The sequence below is a fragment of the Ammospiza caudacuta genome, chromosome 31 (genome assembly GCF_027887145.1).
Source record: "Ammospiza caudacuta isolate bAmmCau1 chromosome 31, bAmmCau1.pri, whole genome shotgun sequence".
Lineage (NCBI taxonomy): Eukaryota > Metazoa > Chordata > Aves > Passeriformes > Passerellidae > Ammospiza > Ammospiza caudacuta.
In genome coordinates this window covers 4,006,106-4,026,957 of record NC_080623.1, presented here as the reverse complement: position 1 = coordinate 4,026,957, position 20,852 = coordinate 4,006,106, and the positions used below count along the sequence as shown (strand labels likewise).

The 20,852-nt window shown below is 63.5% G+C and overlaps 1 protein-coding gene across 1 annotated transcript in view; it reads right to left on the bottom strand.

The window, feature by feature from the left end:
• Positions 1–113: 113 nt before the first annotated feature.
• Positions 114–20,852, bottom strand: part of ITGA7 (integrin subunit alpha 7) — a 30,337-nt gene continuing 9,598 nt past the window's right edge. Inside the window, exons 7-26 of the mRNA XM_058822002.1 lie at positions 20,637–20,844; positions 18,257–18,450; positions 16,764–16,852; positions 16,565–16,692; positions 15,409–15,504; positions 14,020–14,087; positions 12,239–12,408; positions 10,872–11,051; positions 10,275–10,387; positions 9,497–9,686; positions 8,425–8,499; positions 8,260–8,339; positions 7,113–7,190; positions 6,907–7,009; positions 4,555–4,722; positions 3,434–3,523; positions 2,919–3,029; positions 2,724–2,822; positions 2,186–2,308; positions 114–1,317 (exon numbers count right to left, since the gene is read on the bottom strand). Coding sequence (XP_058677985.1) covers positions 1,132–1,317; positions 2,186–2,308; positions 2,724–2,822; positions 2,919–3,029; positions 3,434–3,523; positions 4,555–4,722; positions 6,907–7,009; positions 7,113–7,190; positions 8,260–8,339; positions 8,425–8,499; positions 9,497–9,686; positions 10,275–10,387; positions 10,872–11,051; positions 12,239–12,408; positions 14,020–14,087; positions 15,409–15,504; positions 16,565–16,692; positions 16,764–16,852; positions 18,257–18,450; positions 20,637–20,844 — 2,549 coding nt within the window. The 3' untranslated portion in view covers positions 114–1,131. The remainder of the gene's footprint in view (positions 1,318–2,185; positions 2,309–2,723; positions 2,823–2,918; positions 3,030–3,433; positions 3,524–4,554; positions 4,723–6,906; positions 7,010–7,112; positions 7,191–8,259; positions 8,340–8,424; positions 8,500–9,496; positions 9,687–10,274; positions 10,388–10,871; positions 11,052–12,238; positions 12,409–14,019; positions 14,088–15,408; positions 15,505–16,564; positions 16,693–16,763; positions 16,853–18,256; positions 18,451–20,636; positions 20,845–20,852) is intronic.

The following is a 20,852-nucleotide window of genomic DNA, read 5'->3' as shown; positions in this document are numbered from 1 at the left end:
GCGGCCTCAATCCATCATGGCGGTCGGCACACCCATCATGGCGGCCACCACACCCATAATGGCGGCAGTCCCTGGACACTGAAGGATCGCTCGGGGTCAGTGTGGGATCAGCGCATTTTATTGGGGACAAAAAGTGACCCATGGGGACAAAGTGACCCCTGGGGCCAAACTAACCCCTGGGGCCGTGGCTCTGTCCGGCCACTGCCCGTCCTGGGGGCTCCAGGACATGGTGGGGCCTCCTGGGGCCTTCCCAGGGCACAGCCAGGGACCGTCCCTGTCCTGTGTCCGTGTCCCCTGTCCGGTGTCCCTTATCCCATGTCCTGAGTCCACCCTGTGTCCACCCCAGATGTCCCTCATGTGGGTCCAGGTGTCTGCAGCCCATCCCTGTCCTATGTCCACCCCATGTCCATCTGTCCAGCTGTGTCCGTCCCCGTGTCCATCTGTCCATGTCCCCTGTCCATCCCTGTGTCCATTTGTCCACGCTGTGCTCATGCCATGTCCATCCCCATGTCCATCTGTCTATCCATATCCATCTGTGCTGTGTCCATGTGTCTGTGCCACGTCCATCTGTCTGTCGGTGTTGGTCGGGCGGGTCCTGGCGCAGTGCTGTCCCCATCCCTGTCCCTCCCATGTCCGTCTGTCCAGCTGTGTCCATCCCCGTTTCTGTGCTGTGTCCATCTGTCCATCCGTGCCGTGTCTGTCTGTCCAGCTGTCTCTATCTGTCCATGCCATGTCCATCCCCGTGTCTGTGCTGTGTCCATCTGTCCATCTGTGCCGTGTCCGTCTGCCCAGCTGTGTCCATCTGTCCATCCATGCTGTGTCCATCCGTCCCATGTCTGTCTGTCCGTGATGCGTCCATCTGTCCACCTGTGCCGTGTCCGTCTGTCCAGCCGTGTCCGTCTATCCAGCCGTGTCCGTCTCTCCAGCCGTGCCCATCTGTCCATCCGTGCCGTGTCCGTCTGTCCGTGGGTGTCCGTCTGTCCATCCGCGCTGCGTCCGTCTGTCCGCGCCGCGTCCGTCAGGCGGGTCCGGGCGCGGCGCCGTCGCCGTCCCTGTCCGTGGGTCCCTCCCATGTCCATCCCGTGTCCATCCCTGTGTCCGCGCTGCGTCCGTCTGTCCGCGCCACGTCCGTCAGGCGGGTCCGGGCGCGGCGCCGTCGCCGTCCCTGTCTGTGGGTCCGGCCGCCCACTGTGGCCGCAGGATGGTTCCGGTGTGGCCCTCGCGGGCCTGGGGCCGCTGCTCCCGCGGGATGCGCACGGCCCGGAACCGCGGCACGGCCGGGGGCGGGGCTGCTGCCGCCCGCCGGAAAAAACCCAGCTGGGGAGACAGGGCACGGGGATATCGCGACATGGCACGGGGCACAGTGACGTATCGCGACATGGCACCGGGCAGAGTGAGATATATCATGATATGGCACAGGACACAGTGACATATCGCGACATGGCACTGGATAGAGTGAGATATCGTGATATGGCACCGGACACAGCGACATATCGCAATATGGCACCGGACACAGCGACATATCATGATATGGCACCGGACACAGTGAGATATCGTGATATGGCACTGGACAGAGTGAGATATCACGATATGGCACTGGACAGAGTGAGATATCACGATATGGCATCAGACTGAGTGAGATATCGTGATATGGCACCGGACACAGCGACATATCGCAGTATGGCACCAGACACAGTGACATATCATGATATGGCACCAGACAGAGTGATATATCGCGATATGGCACTGTACAGAGTGAGATATCGTGATATGGCACAGGACACAGTGACATATCGTGATATGGCACTGGACAGAGTGATATATCGTGATATGGCACTGGACAGAGTGATATTTTGCGATATGGCATCAGACTGAGTGATATATCGTGATATGGCACCAGACAGAGTGATATATTATGATATGGCACTGGACACAGTGAGATATCGCGATACGGCACCAGGCAGTGTGGGGTATATCGCGACATGGCACCAGAGAGCACGGGATATCGTGATATGGTACCAGACAGCACAGGATATATCAGGATATGGCACTGGACAGAATGGGATATCGCGATATGGCACAAGACAGCAAGGTGTATATCGCAATATGCCACCTTGTATCATGCTGTATCGCGATATGCCGCGCTCTGAGGTGCCATATCGCGATAGCAGGGGGGGTCCCTCACCTTCCAGAGCCCCAGCACGAGCAGCGCCAGCAGCAGCAGCCCCAGCAGCACCGCCAGCGGCAGCACCCACCAGGGCACGGCGGTGACGGCCACGCCCGGGTCCAGGTGCAGGGACACCGACATCTGCGGGGTCACAGGGGTCACACGGGGGTCACACTGGGGTCACAGGGGGTCAGCGGGGACATCAGGGGACATTGGCGGGGGGGGGGTCTCTGAGGGGATCATGGGGAGGTTCTGGGGGTGTCCCCAGGGGGGTCTGGGGGTCTTGGGTGTCTCCATGGGTGTCCCCAGGAGTGTTCATAGGGATGTCCCCAGGTGTCACCAGGTGTCCCCAGGAGTGCCTGAGGGTCCCAGGGGTGTCCCTGAAGGTGTCCCCAGAGGTGTCCCCAGGGATGTCCCCAGTGGTGTCCCCAGGGGTGTCCCTGGGGGTGTCCCCAGATGTCCCCAGGTGTCCCCAGGGGTGTCCCTGGGGGTGTCCCTGGGGGTGTCCCTGGGGGTGTCCCCAGATGTCCCCGGGTGTCCCTGGGGGTGTCCCCACCTGTGCCACCGCGTCCCTGATGACGACGTTGCCGCGGGGGGAGGACACCGAGACCTCGGCGCGCACGATCAGCTCCAGGTTCTCCACGTCCAGGAACTCCTGGGATGGGAAATTGGGGATTTGGGGATTTGGGGATTTGTGGGGGGGGGTCCCGGCCGGGCTGAGCCCCCTCCCCACCCCGGGGTCTCTCCTGACCTCCAGGAAGGTCCCGTTCCAGAGGCGCCCCCGCGCCCGCAGCTCCGAGCGCTCCAGCGACGGCAGCGGGCACCGGAACGGGCGGCACCGAGCCGTGCCCCGGGCACAGTCCTGGCACAGAGAGGGGACAGGGTGGGGACAGTGAGGGGACACCCCAGGGGTGTGTGGACAGTGTGGGGACACCCCAGAAACAGGGGACAATGTGGGGACACCTCGGGAATGGGGAAATCCCAAAATGGGGCAGTGACAAAGTGGGGACACCAGCAATGGGGACGCCCAGGGGATGGGGACACCCAGGGCATGTGGGGACACCAGAACAGGGCAGGACAGAGCCAGGGGACATCAGGAATGGAGTGACCTCAGGAATGGGGACACCCCAAAATGGGGACACCCCAAAATGGGGACACCCCAAAATGGGGCACTGGGACCAGGGGGATCCTGGGAACAGAGGCCCCCCCAAAGAAGGAGGACCCCAAACCCCATGAGGTGCCCCCCCAAACCCACCCCCCCCTCACCAGGGTCACGTTCCTCCTCTTCCTCCCCGCGGGCACCCACCACGAGCGGGCCGGGGGCTCCTCAGGGGGCTCCCCCCGGCCTGGCGGCTCCTGGCGGGGCAAAGATGGGCATGGGAAAGGGGGGCAGAGACCCCCGGGCACCCCTGGGCGCCCCAGGACACCCCCAGGACATCTCTGGCCAACTTTGGACATTCCTGGGCACTCCCTGGACACCCCTGGGCACCCTTGTGCCCCCTTCCCAGACACCCCAGGACAACTTTGGCCACCTTTGACCATGCCAGGACATCCCTGGGCACCTCTGGACACCCTTTGGCCGCTCCTGGGTACCCCCTGGCCACCCCCAGGACACCCTCAGGACTTCTCTGGACACCTTTGGGTGCCTTTGGCCACCCTCTGAACACCCCTGGATGCCCCCAGGACACCTCCGACCACCTGTGGCCATCCCTGGGCATCCTTTGGCCACCTCTGGACACCTTTGGCCACCCTTGGACATCCTTTGGACATCTCTGGACACCCCAGGACACCTCTGGACACCACCCCAAACACCCAGGACACCTCTGACCAACCCTGGGCACCCTTTGGACACCCCTGGACATCTCTGGACACCCCTGAATGCCCCCAGGACATCTCTGGCCACCTCTGGACACCCCTGGTCACCTTTTGGCCACCCCTGGACACCCCTGGGCACCCCCAGGACGTCTCTGGCCACCTCTGACCATCCTTGGACACTCCCAGGACACCTCTGGACACCACCCCAAATACTCTGGACACCTCTGGATGCCTTTGGCCACCCCTGGTCACTCCCTGGACACCCCAGGACACCTCTGGACACCACCCCAAACACCCAGGACACCTCTGACCACCCCTGGGCACCCTTTGGACACCCCTGGACATCTCTGGACACCCCTGGACACCCCTGGGCACCCCCAGGACATCTCTGACCACCTCTGGACACCTCTGGTCACCTTTTGGCCACCCCTGGGCACCCCCAGGACATCTCTGGCCACCTCTGACCATCCTTGGACACTCCCAGGACACCTCTGGACACCACCCCAAACACCCAGGACACCTTTGGGCACCCCCCGGTCACTCCTGCGCCCCCCGGGGCCCCCCAGTCTCACCAGGGCGAGGCGCAGGGGGTTGCCCGGGGGGCTGCAGGGCACGGGGGGGGTGCCCAGCTCCAGGCTCAGCGGGTACAGGAGCCACTTCCCGTTGGGCAGCTCCAGCGGCCACTGCACGGTCAGGGCGGCAGCGCCGGGGGTGCGGAGCACCGGCCCCCGCTGCGACACCTGGGGGGCACGGGGGGCAATGGGCCTGAACCCCAAAAACAGCACTGAACCCCCAGAAACAGCCCTGAACCCCGAAAACAGCCATGAACCCCCAAAAACAGCCCTGAACCTCAAAAACAGCCCCCAGCCCCAAAAACAGCCCTGAACCCCGAAAACAGCCATCAACCCCCAAAAACAGCACTGAACCCCAAAAACAGCACCCGAGCCAGGGGTCCGGAGCACCGGCCCCCGCTGCGACACCTGGGGGGAAAGGGATGGGAATGGGCCTGAACCCCAAAAATAGCCCTGAACCCCAAAAACAGCCCTGAACCCCCAAAAATAGCCCTGAACCCCCAAAAACAGCCCTGAACCCCATAAACAGCCCTGAACCCCATAAACAGCCCTGAACCCCAAAAACAGCCCCCAGCCCCAAAAACAGCCCCAGCCCCAAAAACAGCCCTGAACCCCCAAAAACAGCACTGAACCCCAAAACCAACCCTGAACCCCAAAAACAACCCCGACCCCAAAACCAACCCTGAACCCAAAAACAACCCCGACCCCAAAAACAGCCCTGAACCCAAAAACAACCCGCTGCCGCACCTGGGGGGCATGGACGGAAATGGCCCTGAACCCCAAAAACAGCCCTGAACCCCAAAAACAGCCCCTATATGGAATCCTGACCCCATTTTGGTTTTGGGGTCCTGGTGCAGGGCGGGGAGGGTCTCTGTTTTGGGGTCTCTGTTTTTAGGGTCTGTTTGGAGATCTCTATTTTGGGGTCTCTGTTTTGGGGTCCATTTGTGGGTTTCTGGTTTTGGGGTGTCTCTATTTTGGGGTCTCTGTTTTGGGGTCCGTTTTGGTGTCTCTGTTTTTGGGTCTAGTTTGGGGGTCTCTGTTTTAGGGTCCGTTTTGGGGGAGGGTCTCTGTTTTGGGGTCTCTGCTTTGGGGTCCTTGTTCTGGGGTCCATTTTGGGGTCTGTAATTTTGGGGTCTCCATTTTGGGGTCTCTGTTTTTAGGGTCCATTTTGGGGTCTGTAATTTTGGGGTCTCCATTTTGGGGTCTCTGTTTTGGGGTCTTTGGTTAGGGGGTCTCTGTTTTGGGGTCCATTTTGGTGTCTCTGTTTGTGGGTCCAGTTTGGTATCTCCGTTTTGGGGTCTCTGATTTTAGGGTCCAATCTGGGGTCTCCATTTTGGGGTCTGTAATTTTGGGGTCTCCATTTTTAAGGTCCGTTTTGGGGTCTCCATGTTGGGGTCCCTGTTTTGGTGTCTGTAATTTTGGGGTCTCTGTTTTTAGGGTCCATTTTGGGGTCTGTAATTTTGGGGTCCATTTTGGTGTCTGCAATTTTGGGGTCTCTGTTTTGGGGCCCGTTTTGGGGTCTCCATTTTGGGGTCCATTTTGGTGTCTGTAATTTTGGGGTCTCCATTTTGGGGTCTCTGTTTTGGGGTCTCCATTTTGGGGTCTCTGTTTTTAGGGTCCATTTTGGGGTCTGTAATTTTGGGGTCTCCATTTTGGGGTCTCTGTTTTGGGGTCTCCATTTTGGGGTCTCTGTTTTTAGGGTCCATTTTGGGGTCTGTAATTTTGGGGTCTCCATTTTGGGGTCTCTGTTTCTAGGGTCCATTTTGGGGTCTGTAATTTTGGGGTCTCCATTTTGGGGTCCATTTTGGGGTCTGTAATTTTGGGGTCTCCATTTTGGGGTCTCCATTTTGGGGTCTCTGTTTCTAGGGTCCATTTTGGTGTCTGTAATTTTGGGGTCTCTGTTTTTAGGGTCCATTTTGGGGTCTGTAATTTTGGGGTCTCCATTTTGGGGTCTCTGTTTTGGGGTCTCCATTTTGGGGTCTCTGTTTTTAGGGTCCATTTTGGGGTCTGTAATTTTGGGGTCTCCATTTTGGGGTCCATTTTGGGGTCTGTAATTTTGGGGTCTCCATTTTGGGGTCTCTGTTTCTAGGGTCCATTTTGGTGTCTGTAATTTTGGGGTCTCCATTTTGGGGTCTCTGTTTCTAGGGTCCATTTTGGTGTCTGTAATTTTGGGGTCTCCATTTTGGGGTCTCTGTTTTTAGGGTCCATTTTGGGGTCTGTAATTCTGGGGTCTCCATTTTGGGGTCTCTGTTTTTAGGGTCCATTTTGGGGTCCGTAATTTTGGGGTCTCCATTTTGGAGTCTCCATTTTGGGGTCCCCGTTTTGGTGTCTCCATTTCGGGGCGTCTCTCACCGTGACCTCGAAGCGGACGGCGCTGCCCACCTGGCTCTCCCTCTTCACCGCGCTCTCCCCCAGCACCTGCCCCCCAAAGAACAGCCGGGGGGGCACGGCCACGCTGTGGGGACATCCCTGCTGTGAGGGGGGGGGTGGTCCCGACCCCAAACCCGCCCCCCCGAGCACCCCAAAACCCCAAAACCCCAAAAGCCGACCCCGCTCACCCGGTCACGGCCAGCGGCAGCTCGATGACCACGCGGGCGCGGGCGACCACCGGCTCCAGCCCCGGCTGCTCGCTGGTCCTGGGGGGGATTTGGGGTTGGGGGGTGAAACCCCAAAAGGAAAAACCCCAAAGGGCGTGTGTGTGTGGGGGGGGGGGGTGTGAACCCCAAATTGCAGCCCCCCGACCCTAAATGTTGGGGGTCGGAGTCTGAAACTGCCGGGGTTTTGTTCCTGAATTCTGTGGGGCTCTGGGACCCAAAGTCTGGGGGCTGTGACCCCAAATCCAGTGGGGCTCTGGGACCCAAAGTCTGGGGGCTGTGACCCCAAATCCAGTGGGGCTCTGGGACCCAAAGTCTGGGGGCTGTGACCCCAAATCCAGTGGGACTCTGGGACCCAAAGCCTGGGGGTGTGACCCCAAATCCACTGGGATTCCAGCCCCCAAAACTCCTGGGATCCCAGACCTCAAATCCTGGGGCTTTGACCCCAAATCCTGGGGGTCTGACCCCAAATCCCTTGGGATCCCAGCCCCTAAGTCCTCGGTCTCTGACCCCAAATCCTTTGGGATCCCAGCCCCCAAATCCTGGGGGTCTCCATCCCCAAAGCCCCCAGGGCTCTGACCCCAAACCCTGGGGGCTCCAAACCCCAAATTCCCCAGAGCTCTCACCCTCAACATCCCCGGGTTCTGGCCCCCAAACCCTGCGGGTCCCATCCCCACTCCAGGGGGTCTCCAGGGGTCTCCGTCCCCACTCTGGGGGTCTCCATCCCCCAATCCTAGGGGTCCCATTCCCCAAAGCCGGGGGTCTCCATCCCCACCCTTGGGGTCCCACCCCAAACCCGGGGGTCTCCATCCCCAATCCCGGGATCCCCAAACCCGGGGGTCCCATCCCCAATCCCAGGGGTCTCCATCCCCACCCTTGGGGTCCCACCCCAAACCCTGGGGGTCTCCATCCCCAATCCCGGGATCCCCAAACCCGGGGGTCCCATCCCCAATCCCAGGGGTCTCCATCCCCACCCTGGGGGTCCCACCCCAAACCCTGGGGGTCTCCATCCCCCAATCCCGGGGGGCTCCATCCCCACTTTGGGGGTCTCCATCCCCACTTTGGGGGTCCCCAGCCCCCCCAGGGGTCTCCATGCCCCTGCCCAGCTCACGTGTTGAGCTCCAGCAGCACCTCCAGCTCCGTGGTGTGGATGGAGATGCCCGAGGTGCTGAGGATGAGGAAGAAGCGCACCTGGGGAGGGGCAGGTGAGCGCTGGGGGGGTTCAGGGGGGTCGGGGGGGGGGTCCTGGGGGGGTTGGGCAGGGGGCTGCGCCCACCTGAGCCCCCCGTTTGAGGGGGTTCCCCAGCTCGCACTCCACCCTGGAGCCGTTGGGGTTGGCCAAGCACAGAACCTGGGAACGGAATGGGGGGGACAGGGGTGAGCCCGGGGTCACCCCCAGAGTGACCCCAAGTGACCCCAGAGTGACCCCAGAGTGACCCCAGGAGTGACCCTGGAGTGACCACAGAGTGACCCTGGAGTGACCCCAGGAGTGACCCCGGAGTGACCCCGGAGTGACCACAGAGTGACCCTGGAGTGACCCCAGGAGTGACCCCAGGAGTGACCCCAACCCTGAGTCCCCCTGTAGCACCCGGGGTCACCCCCAGAGTGACCCAGAGTGACCCCAGAGTGACCACAGAGTGACCCCAGGAGTGACCCCAGAGTGACCACAGAGTGACCCCAGGAGTGACCCCGGAGTGACCCTCAGGAGTGACCCCAACCCTGAGAGCACCCCCAGAGTGACCCCAGAGTGACCCCAGAGTGACCCTCAGGACCGTCCCCCTGCCCCTCCTGTCCCTTGTCCCCATCTGTCCCTCTGTCCCCTGTCCCCGTGTCTCTGTCTGCTGTCGCTGTCCCCATCCCCTGTCCCTGTCCCCTGTGTTCCTGCCCCATCCCTGTTCCCGTGTCACCATCCCTGTCCCCATCCCTGCCCCTATCCCCGTCCCTGTGTCCCTGTCCCTGTGTCCCTGTCCCCATCCCTGTGTCCCTGTGTCCCTGTCCCTGTGTCCCTGTCCCCATCCCTGTCCCTGTGTCCCTGTCCCTGTCCCCGTCCCCATCCCCGTGTCTCTGTCTCTGCATCCCTGTCCCTGTCCCTGTGTCCCTGTCCCCGTCCCCATCCCTGTGTCCCTGTCCCTGTGTCCCTGTCCCTGTCCCTGTGTCCCTGCCCCTGCCCCTGTCCCTGTGTCCCTGTGTCCCTGTCCCTGTCCCTGTGTCCCTGTCCCTGTGTCCCTGTCCCTGTCCCCGTCCCCATCCCTGTGTCCCTGTCCCTGTGTCCCTGCCCCTGTCCCCGTCCCTGTGTCCCTGTCCCTGTCCCTGTGTCCCCATCCCTGTCCCCCGTGTCCCCATCTCACCGCGCTCTCCTCGGCCCGGATGGCAGCGTAGGGCAGCTCGGGGGGCAGCGATGCCACCAGCAGGGCCTGGTGGGCGTCGTCCCCGTCCCTGTCCGGCTGCGCGGGGTCCGAGGGCTCGTTGGTCACCTGCAGCTCCAGGGCCACGTCCTTCTGGTCACCGATGGCCAGGATGGCAGCGCCGTCCTCGTCCCTGCGGGCAGTGACACGGGTGACACCTTGGGGACGTCCCTGGGAGGACGGCAGTGCCGTCCTTGTACGTGTGACCGCCTTGGGGACACCCCTGGGCACTCAGGGTGAAGGTGGCAGTGCCATCCTTGCCCCTGTCACTTTCTTGGTGACACCCCAGGGCAGTCAGGGCTCCCCAGGGCGGTGACCCCAGGGTGGCAGTGCCATCCTCGCTCCTGTCATTCCCTTGGCGGCGCCCCATGGCACTTAGGGTGAAGGTGGCACTGCCATCCTTGCTCCTGTCATTCCCTTGGTGGCACCCCATGGCACTCAGGGTGAAGGTGGCACTGCCACCCTCATCCCTGTCCCTCCCTTGGTGACACCCCAGAGCACTCAGGGTGAAGGTGGCAGTGCCACCCTCATCCCTGTCCCTCCCTTGGTCACACCCCAGGGCACTCGGGGCTCTCCAAGGCAGTCACCCCAGGGTGGCAGTGCCATCCTCATCCCTGTCCCTCCCTTGGTGACACCCCAGGGCCGTCAGGGGCAGTTCCCCCAGGCTGGCAGTGCCACCCCCTCCCCCCCCCGGTGGCGCTGTCCCCTGCTGTCCCCTCACCGGGGCAGGGCCAGGAAGTCGCTGTCCCCAAGGCGGGCACAGAAGCGCGGCCGCAGCTCCAGGTGGCTCTGGCAGATCCGGTCATCGCCGCAGCCCTGGCGCAGGAAATGCACCTGGGGGACACGGGGACATCAGGGGACATCAGGGGACATGGGGACACTGCGGGGACACTGCAGGGACGTGGAGGGATGGGGACGTGCGGGGACATTGGGACACTGCGGGATGGGGACACACGCAGCAATAAGAGGGACAGCAGGGACATGGGGACACTGCGGGATGGGGACACAGGGGGACACGGTGACACTGCGGGGACATGGGAGGACATGGGGACACTGGGGACACGGGAGGGGACACAAGGACAGACAGGAGGACACAGGAGGGACACAGGTGACACCCCCATTGTCCCAAACTGGGATAGGGGGACATGGTGGGGGGACATAGGTGACACTCCTGCTGTCCCAAATCCCGCTGGGGGGACATGGGGGACGCTCCGAGTGTCCCAGACTGGGACCGGGGGACACGGAGGGACACAGTGGGTGACAGAGGCAGGTGACACAGGGGGTGACACGGGTGACACGCGGTGGGTGGCAGTGTCACCTCGGTGCGCAGCGTGCTGGGCTGCCGCGGGCTCAGCGCCGGCTCCAGCGGGGGCAGCGCCGTCCCCCGTGTCCCCCATGTCCCCCGTGTCCCCCGTGTCCCCCGGCGCCCCCGCGATGTCCCCGCGATGGAGAAGGACAGAGTGACAGCGATGGGGCGGAGCTTGTCCCGGATGTCGTCCTGAGGAGGAGGAGGAGGGGAGGAAGGTCAGGGGGGCACTGGGGACACCTGGGGGGGACGATGAGGGGACAATGGGGACGGGGAGGAGGAGATGGGGACAGGGATGGGGGACAGGGCTGATGGTGAGGAAGGGGAGGCTCAGGAGGGCGAGGCTGAGGAAGGTGAGGATGAGGAAGAGGAAGGTGAGGAAGGTGAGGATGAGAAGGCTGAGGATGAGGAAGATAAGGATGAGGAGGGCGAGGCTAAGGAAGGTGAGGACAGGGCAGACAGTGAGGAAGGTGAGGCAGAGGAAGAGGAGATTGAGGATGAGGATGAGGATGAGGATGAGGATGAGGATGAGGAGGATGAGGAAGGTGATGAGGGTGAAGGTGACGCACGTGCAGGCGGAAGGTGGCGGAAGAGGAGGATGAGGATTAGGGTGAGGATGAGGAAGGGGATGAGGATGAGGAAGGGGATGAGGATGAGGAAGGGGATGAGGATGAGGATGAGGATGAGGATGAGGATGAGGATGAGGATGAGGATGAGGATGAGGATGAGGATGAGGAAGGGGATGAGGATGAGGACGAGGGTGACGCACGTGCAGGCGGAAGGTGGCGGGAGAGGAGGATGAGGATGAGGGTGAGGATGAGGAAGAGGAAGGTGATGAGGATGAGGAAGGGGATGAGGATGAGGAAGGTGATGAGGATGAGGAAGGTGATGAGGACGAGGGTGATGCACGTGCAGGCGGAAGGTGGCGGAAGAGGAGGATGAGGATGAGGAAGGTGATGAGGATGAGGATGAGGAAGGTGATGAGGACGAGGGTGACGCACGTGCAGGCGGAAGGTGGCGGAAGAGGAGGATGAGGAAGGTGATGAGGATGAGGATGAGGAAGGGGATGAGGAAGGTGATGAGGATGAGGACGAGGGTGACGCACGTGCAGGCAGAAGGTGGCGGAAGAGGAGGATGAGGATGAGGAAGGGGATGACGATGAGGAAGGTGATGAGGATGAGGAAGGGGATGAGGATGAGGACGAGGGTGACGCACGTGCAGGCGGAAGGTGGCGGAAGAGGAGGATGAGGATGAGGAAGGGGATGAGGATGAGGATGAGGATGAGGAAGGGGATGAGGATGAGGATGAGGATGAGGAAGGGGATGAGGATGAGGACGAGGATGAGGAAGGCGATGAGGATGAGGACGAGGGTGACGCACGTGCAGGCGGAAGGTGGCGGGCACGCAGCGCCGCTCCCGCGGCCGGGGCAGTTGGAGCCGTGCCCGGATCCGGTGCTCGGGCTCGGCCGGGCCCCACTCCAGGAAGGAGCCCCGGGGCTGCTGCCCCCGCCGGCGCCGCTCCGAGTCCGCCTCCAGCGCCAGCGCCAGCTCTGGGGGGGCACATCGGGGGAGCAGAGATTTGGGGGTGTCCCAAGGACGGGGAGGGGTCCCAAGGATGGGGGGGGCTCAGAGATCTGGGGGGCTCCCAGAAGATGGGGAGGGGCCATAAAGGATTTGGGGGACAAAAGGATGAGGGTCCCAAAGGATGGGGAGGGGGCTCAAAGGATGGGGAGGGTCAAAAGGATGAGGGTCCCAAAGGATGGGGAGGGGGCCCAAAGGATGGGGAGGGTCAAAAGGATGAGGGTCCCAAAGGATGGGGAGGGGGCCCAAGGGATGGGGAGAGGCCCAAGGATGGGGGTCCCAAAGGATGGGGAGAGCCCCAAGGATGAGGGTCCCAAAGGATGGGGAGGGGGCCCAAGGGATGGGGAGAGGCCCAAGGATGGGGGGGGGGGCTCAAAGATTTGGGGAGGGTCCCAAAGGATGGGGAGGGTCCCAAAGGATGGGGAGGGTCAAAAGGATGAGGGTCCCAGAGGAAGGGGAGGGGGCCCAAAGGATGGGGAGAGCCCCAAGGATGGGGGTCCCAAAGGATGGGGAGGGGGCCCAAGGGATGGGGAGAGGCCCAAGGATGGGGGGGGGGGCTCAAAGATTTGGGGAGGTCCCAAAGGATGGGGAGGGTCCCAAAGGATGGGGAGGGTCCCAAAGGATGGGGAGGGTCAAAAGGATGAGGGTCCCAAAGGATGGGGAGGGGGCCCAAGGGATGGGGAGAGCCCCAAGGATGGGGGGGGGGGGGCTCAAAGATTTGGGGAGGTCCCAAAGGAAGGGGAGGGGTCCGAAAGCATGGAGAGGGTCCCAAGAGATGGGGGCCTCAAAGATTTGGGGGAGTCCCAAAGGATGAGGGGAGGGGTCCCAAAGGAAGGGGAGGGGTCCCAAAGCATGGGGAGGGTCCCAAAGCATGAGGAGGGTCCCAAGAGATGGGGGCCTCAAAGATTTGGGGGAGTCCCAAAGGATGAGGGGGTGAAAGGATGGGGAGGGGTCGCAAGGATTTGGGGTCCCAAAGGATGGGGAGGGTCCCAAGGATGGGGAGGGTCCCAAGGATGGGGAGGGGTCTCAAGGATTTGGGGTCCCAAAGGATGGGGAGGGTCCCGAGGATGAAGGCCTCAGAGATTTGGGGGAGTCTCAAAAGATGGGGAGGGGCCCAAAGGATTTGGGGGACAAAGGATGGGGGGGGGCCCAAAGAATGGGGAGGGGATCCAAGGGATGGGGAAGGGGCCCAGAGATGGGGGGGGTTTCAAAGATTTGGGGGGGGGGGGGGGTTCCAAAGGATGGGGGGCAGTCTGAAGGATGAGGAGGGTCCCAAGGATGGCGGGCACAAAATATGGGTGGGGTCCCAAAGGATGGAGGTGCGCAGGGATCGGGGTCCTGGGGGATCCTCAGGGTTTGGGGGGTCCTCGGGGATGGGGAACCCCAAAGAATGGGGGGGTGTCCCAGGGACAGGGGGGACCCTCAGGGATGGGGGGGGGGGGACCCTCAGGAAATGGGGTCCTCAGGAACGGGGGGATCCCCAAGAACGGGGCGCTCCAAGGACCAGGGGATCCCCAGGGCTCGGGGTGTCCCTGGAACTGGGGGTCCCCCCCGGTTTGGGGGTCCCGGGGGTCACTCACCCAGCGGGGCGGGGGCGCTGTCCCTGCCCGGGCTCTCGCTGAAGCTGAAACACGCCCGGAGCTCCAGGCTGGGGGGGGACACGGGGGTCAGGGGGGGGTCCCGACACCCCCAAAGCGGGACCGGGAGGGGACACGGGGGGGACAATGGGGAGGGACACGGTGGGGGACATGATGGGGACACGGGGGGACATGATGGGGACACAGGGGGGATGTGTGGGGGGACACAGAGGGACACGAGGGGGATCATGGGGGGACACGGGGAGAGGAGGGGGGACACGGAGGGGACACGGGGGGGACAATGGGGAGGGACACGGTGGGGGACATGATGGGGACACGGGGGGGGGTGTGTGGGGGGACACAGGGGGACATGATGGGGACACTTGGAGGATCCTGAGGGGACACAGGGAGAGGAGGGAGGGACACGGAGGGGACACGGGGGGGACAATGGGGAGGGAAACGGGGGGACATGATGGGGACACAGGGGGGATGTGTGGGGGGACACAGGGGGACACAGGGGGGATCATGGGGGGACACGGGGAGAGGAGGGGGGGACACGGGGGGGACACGGGGGGGACAATGGGGAGGGACACGGTGGGACATGATGGGGACACGGGGGGGGGTGTGTGGGGGGACACAGGGGGACACAGGGGGGATCATGGGGGGACACAGGGGGGACACTTGGGGGATCATGGGGGGACACGGGGAGAGGAGGGGGGGACACGGAGGGGACACGGGGAGGACAATGGGGAGGGATACGGTGGGACATGATGGGGACACAGGGGCGATGTGTGGGGGGACACAGGGGACATGATGGGGACACTTGGAGGATCCTGAGGGGACACGGGGAGAGGAGGGAGGGACACGGAGGGGACACGGGGGGGACAATGGGGAGGGACACGGTGGGACATGATGGGGACACAGGGGGGATGTGTGGGGGGACACAGGGGGACACAGGGGGGATCATGGGGGGACACAGGGGGGACACTTGGGGGATCATGTGGGGACACGGGGAGAGGAGGGGGGGACACGGGGGGGACACGGGGAGGACAATGGGGAGGGACACGGGGGGACAAATGGGGACACAGGGGGACATGATGGGGACACTTGGGGGATCATGGGGGCACACAGGGAGAGGAGGGGGAGACACGGAGGGGACACGGGGAGGACAAGGACGGACACGGGGGGACAAATGGGGACACAGGGACATGGGGACGATAAGGGGGGGGGGGGGGGACACGTGGAGAGGACACGGAGGGGACACGAGGGGAACACACAGGGGGGAAAAGGGGGACATGGGGGGATTATGGGGGGGAAACAGGGGACACGGGGGGACACGGGGGACACTGGGGGACACGGAGGGGACACCGGGGGTGTCCCGGTGTCACGCACCACACGCCGGGCCCGTCGCGGCAGTTGCTCTGCTCCAGGTCGATGAGCGGCGGCAGCACCGACACGTCCCGGGACACGTGAACCACCGGCCGCGCCCTAACCGGGAAAAAAACGGGGGGAAACGGGGGGAAATGGGGGTCCCGGGGGAGCCCCCCGACCCTGAGAGCGCCCCCGGGACACCCCAGGGGCGGGGGCATCGGGGGTTTGGGGGATCTGGGGCATTTGGGGGTCCCTGGGAAGGGGGAATTGCCGGGGGGGGGGGGGGCTCAGGGATTTGGGGAGACTCGGGAATGGGGAGGTCTGAGGGGTTTGGGGGTCTGTGAGAAGGGGGGATTGCTCAGGGATTTGGGGGTGCTGGGGGACTTGGGGAGTTGCTGGGGCAGGGGGAGCCTCAGGGGTTTGAGGGATTTCCAAGGGATTTGGGGGTGCTCAGGGATTTGGGGAGACTCGGGAATGGGGAGGTCTGAGGGGTTTGGGGGTCCACGAGACGGGGGGATTGTCGGGGTGGGCTCAGGGATTTGGGGGTGCTGGGGGATTTGGGGGTGCTGGGGGATTTGGGGAGTTGCTGGGGCAGGGGGAGCCTCAGGGGTTTGAGGGATTTCCAAGGGATTTGGGGGTGCTCAGGGATTTGGGGGATGTCCAGAAATTGGAGGGGGGACACTACAGGGATTTGGGATTGTCAGGAACCGGGGGATTTTGGGGGGGGGGGTCCCAGGGCTGGGGGTCCACTCCAGGAATTGGGGGACTCTGGAGGCGTTTGGAATCCTCAGGAATTGGGGGATTCTGGGGGGTCCCAGGAATGGGGGGAATGCTCGGGGATGGGGGGTCCTCAGGAATTGGGGGATTTTGGGGGTCTCAGGTTTGGGGGGGCCACTCAGGGGGTTTGGAATCCTCAGGAATTGGGGGATTTGGGGGGTCTGGGGGGCTCCCAGGGCTCAGGGCCTGCTCCAGGGGTTTGGGATCCTCAGGAATTGGGGGATTCTGGGGGGTCCCAGGAATGGGGGGAACGCTCGGGGATGGGGGAACCTCAGGAATTGGGGGATTTTGGGGGTCTGGGGGGCTCCCAGAGCTCAGGGTCTGCTCCAGGGGTTTGGGATCCTCAGGAATTGGGGGATTTTGGGGGTCCCAGGTTTTTTTTTGGGGGGGGTCTCTGTACCTGTAGAGCACCACGGTGTCCGACAGGGACCCCACCAGCAGGTCGGGGTACAGGTTCCCATCCACGTCCAGCCCCCCCGAGAGCGAGTAGCCAAAGGCCGAGACCCCCACGGCCTCCCCGTCCAGCACCTGGGCAGGGGGCGCTGGATGAGCCCGGGACGCCCCCAGACCCACCCGGGACCCCCTGGGACCCCCCTCACCTGCGCCGGGCGGGTGACGATGCCCAGGGCGCTGCCGTGGTAAATGAACACCTTGCCCGCGCCGTCGAAAGGGGCACCCACGGCCAGGTCTGGGGGGAATTCGGGGAAATTTGGGGATTTTTGGGGGGTCAGACCCCTCCCCAGATCCCTAAATCCCTCCAAAACCTCCCGAAAAGCCCCCAAAATGCCCTCAAATTCCCCCCGAATCCCCCTCTCCAATCCCCTCACCCTCAAACCCACCCCGGTCCAGGTCCATCCCCAGAACCCCAAACCCCCAGAACGCCCCCAAAATCCCCTCAAACCTCCCCAAACCCCCCCGAATCCCCCTCCCCGATCCCCTCACCCTCAAACTCATCCCGGTCCAGGTCCATCCCCGGGCCCCCAAACCCCCCCAAAACCCCCTCTAACCTCCCCAAACGGCCCCAAAACCCCCCGAAACCCCCTCTAAACCCCCCGAATCCCCCTCCCCGATCCCCCCCAAAATCCCCTCAAACCTCCCTGAAACCCTCCCGAATCCCCCCCAAATCCCCCTCCCCAAACCCCTCACCCTCAAACCCATCCCGGTCCAGGTCCATCCCCAGACCCCAAACCCCCCCAAATCCCCCTCTAACCTCCCCAAACCCCCCCAAACTCCCCCAAAACCCCCTCTAACCTCCCCAAACCCCCCCAAAAGCCCCCCAAAACCCCTCTAAACCCCCCGATTTCCCCCCGGATCCCCCTCCCCGCTCCCCTCACCCTCGAAGCCGTCCCGGTCCAGGTCCATTCCCAGACCCCAAAACGCCCCCAAACCCCCCCAAATCCCCTCAAACCTCCCCGACACCCCTCCAAATCCCCCCCAAATCCCCCTCCCCGCTCCCCTCACCCTCGAATCCATCCCGGTCCAGGTCCATCCCCGGACCCCCAAACCCCCCCAAAACCCCCTCTAACCTCCCAAAACGGCCCCAAAACCCCCGAAAACCCCCCCAAAAACCCTCTCTAACCTCCCCAAACGCCCCCAAATCCCCCCAAATCCCCCCCGGATCCCCCTCCCCGCTCCCCTCACCCTCGAAGCCGTCCCGGTCCAGGTCCATCCCCAGACCCCCAAAACGCCCCCCAAATCCCCCGAAGTCCCCCCAAACCCCCCCAAATCCCCTCAAACCTCCCCGAAACTCCCTCTAACCTCCCCAAAACCCCCCAAATCCCCCCGAAACCCCCTCTAAACCCCCCGGATCCCCCTCCTCGCTCCCCTCACCCTCGAACCCGTCCCGGTCCAGGTCCATCCCCAGACCCCCAAAACGCCCCCAAAACCCCCTCTAACCTCCCCAAATCCCCTCAAACCTCCCCGAAACCCCCCCAAAACCCCCTTTAACCTCCCCAAACCCCCCCAAAACCCCCCAATACCCCCTCTAACCTCCCCAAACGCCCCCAAAACCCCCCGAAACCCCCTCTAAGCCCCCCAAACGGCCCCAAAACCCCCCGAAACCCCCCCAAATCCCCCTCCCCGCTCCCCTCACCCTCGAATCCATCCCGGTCCAGGTCCCCGGCCGAGCAGAGCGCGCTGCCGAAGGCGGAGCCGCGGGGGCCGCTCAGGCGCTCGGGGGTCGCGCTGCCCCAGAGCCCCCCCGGGTTGATGTAAACGTACACGGCCCCCCCCAGCTCCTCGTGCCGCTCGAAAAAGTGGGGGGCGCCCACGGCCAGGTCCGTCCAGCTGGGGGGGACGGCGGGGACACGGAGCTGTGACACCCCCAGAGCCACCCCGAGGGGGCTTGGGGGGCATTGAAGGGGTGGGGAGGGGGTTTGGGGGGTGAGGAAGGGGCTTGGGGGGATCCTGGGGGTGGGGGAGGGGGTTCAGGGGGTGGGCAAGGGGTTTTGGGGGGTGAGGAAGGGGCTTGGGGGGGTCCTGGGGGTGGGCAAGGGGTTTTTGGGGGGGGGGATTCAGGGGGTGAGGAAGGGGTTTGGGGGGAGTTCGAGGAGTGGGGAGTGGGCTTTGGGGAGATTCAGGGGGGTTTTGGGGGGTCCTGGGGGTGGGAAAGGGGATTTGGGGGGGATTCAGGGGGTGAGGAAGGGGTTTGAGGGGAGTTTGAGGGGTGGGGAGTGGGTTTTGAGGAGATTCAGGGGGGTTTTGGGGGGTCCTGGGGGTGGGGAGGGGGATTTGGGGGCATTGAAGGGGTGGGGAGGGGGTTTGGGGGGTGAGGAAGGGGCTTGGGGGGGTCCTGGGGGTGGGGAAGGGGTTTTGGGGGGAACTCAGGGGGTGCGGGGGGAGTTTAGGGGGTGGGCAAGGGGTTTTTGGGGGGGGGGGATTCAGGGGGTGAGGAAGCGTTTGGAGGGGAGTTCGAGGGGTGGGGAGTGGGCTTTGGGGAGATTCAGGGGGGGTTTGGGGGGTCCTGGGGGTGGGGAGGGGGATCTGGGGGCATTCGGGGGGTGAGGAAGGGGTCTGGGGGCCTCAGGGATTGGGGAGGGGGTTTGGAGCGCCCTGCGGGGGGGTCTGCTGGGATTTTGGGGGGCTCAGGGGGTGGGAAGGGGATTTTTGGGGGTCTCAGGGGGCGGGGAAGGGGCTTTGGGGGTCTCAGGGGGCGGGGAAGGGGCTTTGGGGGGTTCAGGGGGTGGGGAAGGGGCTTTGGGGGGTTCAGGGGGTGGGATGGGGATTTTTGGGGTCACACCCACGGTGCCACGGGTGTCACTGCCATGTCTGGGTGCCAGGGCTGGCACACGTGCCCACGGGTGACACAGGTGGCACCCAGGTGACAGAACTGGCACGGCTGACAGGGCTGACACACACAGGTGGCACAGGTGACAGAGGTGACAGAGGTGACAGGGCTGACACACACAGGTGGCACAGGTGGCACAGGTGACACAGGTGACAGGGCTGACACACAGAGGTGGCACAGGTGACAGGGCTGACACACAGAGGTGGCACAGGTGGCACAAGTGACAGAGGTGACACGGGTGACAGGGCTGACACACACAGGTGGCACAGGTGACAGAGGTGACAGGGCTGACACACACAGGGGACACAGGTGACACACGGGTAACAGAGGTGACACGGGTGACAGGGCTGACACACACAGCTGACACGGGTCACACAGGGGTGACACACAGATGACATGAGTGACACACAGGTGACACACATGGGTAACAGAGGTGACACGGGTGACACACAGGTGACACAGGTGACACACACGGGTAACAGAGGTGACACAGGTGACACAGGTGACGCACAGGGGTAACAGAGGTGACACAGGTGACACACAGGTGACACAGGTGACACACAGGGGTAACAGAGGTGACACGGGTGACACACGGGCAACACACAGGTGACACACAGGTGACACACAGGGGTAACAGAGGTGACGCGGGTGACACACGGGCGACACACAGGTGACACAGGTGACACACACGGGTAACAGAGGTGACACGGGTGACACACAGGTGACACACGGGTGACACAGGTGATGCACACGGGTAACAGAGGTGACACGGGTGACACACAGGTGACACACGGGTGACACACAGGTGACACAGGTGATGCACACGGGTAACAGAGGTGACACGGGTGACACACAGGTGACACACGGGTGACACACAGGTGACACAGGTGACACACACGGGTAACAGAGGTGACACGGGTGACACACAGGTGACACACAGGGGTAACAGGTGACACGGGTGACACACAGGTGACACACAGGTGACGCACACGGGTAACAGAGGTGACACAGGTGACGCACAGGGGTAACAGAGGTGACACGGGTGACACACAGGTGACACAGGTGACGCACACGGGTAACAGAGGTGACACGGGTGACACACAGGTGACACAGGTGACACACACGGGTGACACACAGGTGACACACAGGTGCCACCCAGGTGCCACAGGTGCCGCAGGTGCCGCACCCGTCGCTGTTGAGGTCGAGCAGGGCCAGCGCGTGGCCGAAGGCGGAGCTCAGCTGCTCCCCGCGCAGCGCGGCCTCGGGCACCAGGCGGTTCGCGCTGTCCGCCCGCAGCAGCAGCACCGCCCCGCTGTGGTTGGCCCGCGGCGCGCCCGACACGAAGCTCAGAGCGTGCGGCCGGGTCAGGGCCGGGGCCGCGGCCACCGAGAAACCTGCGGGG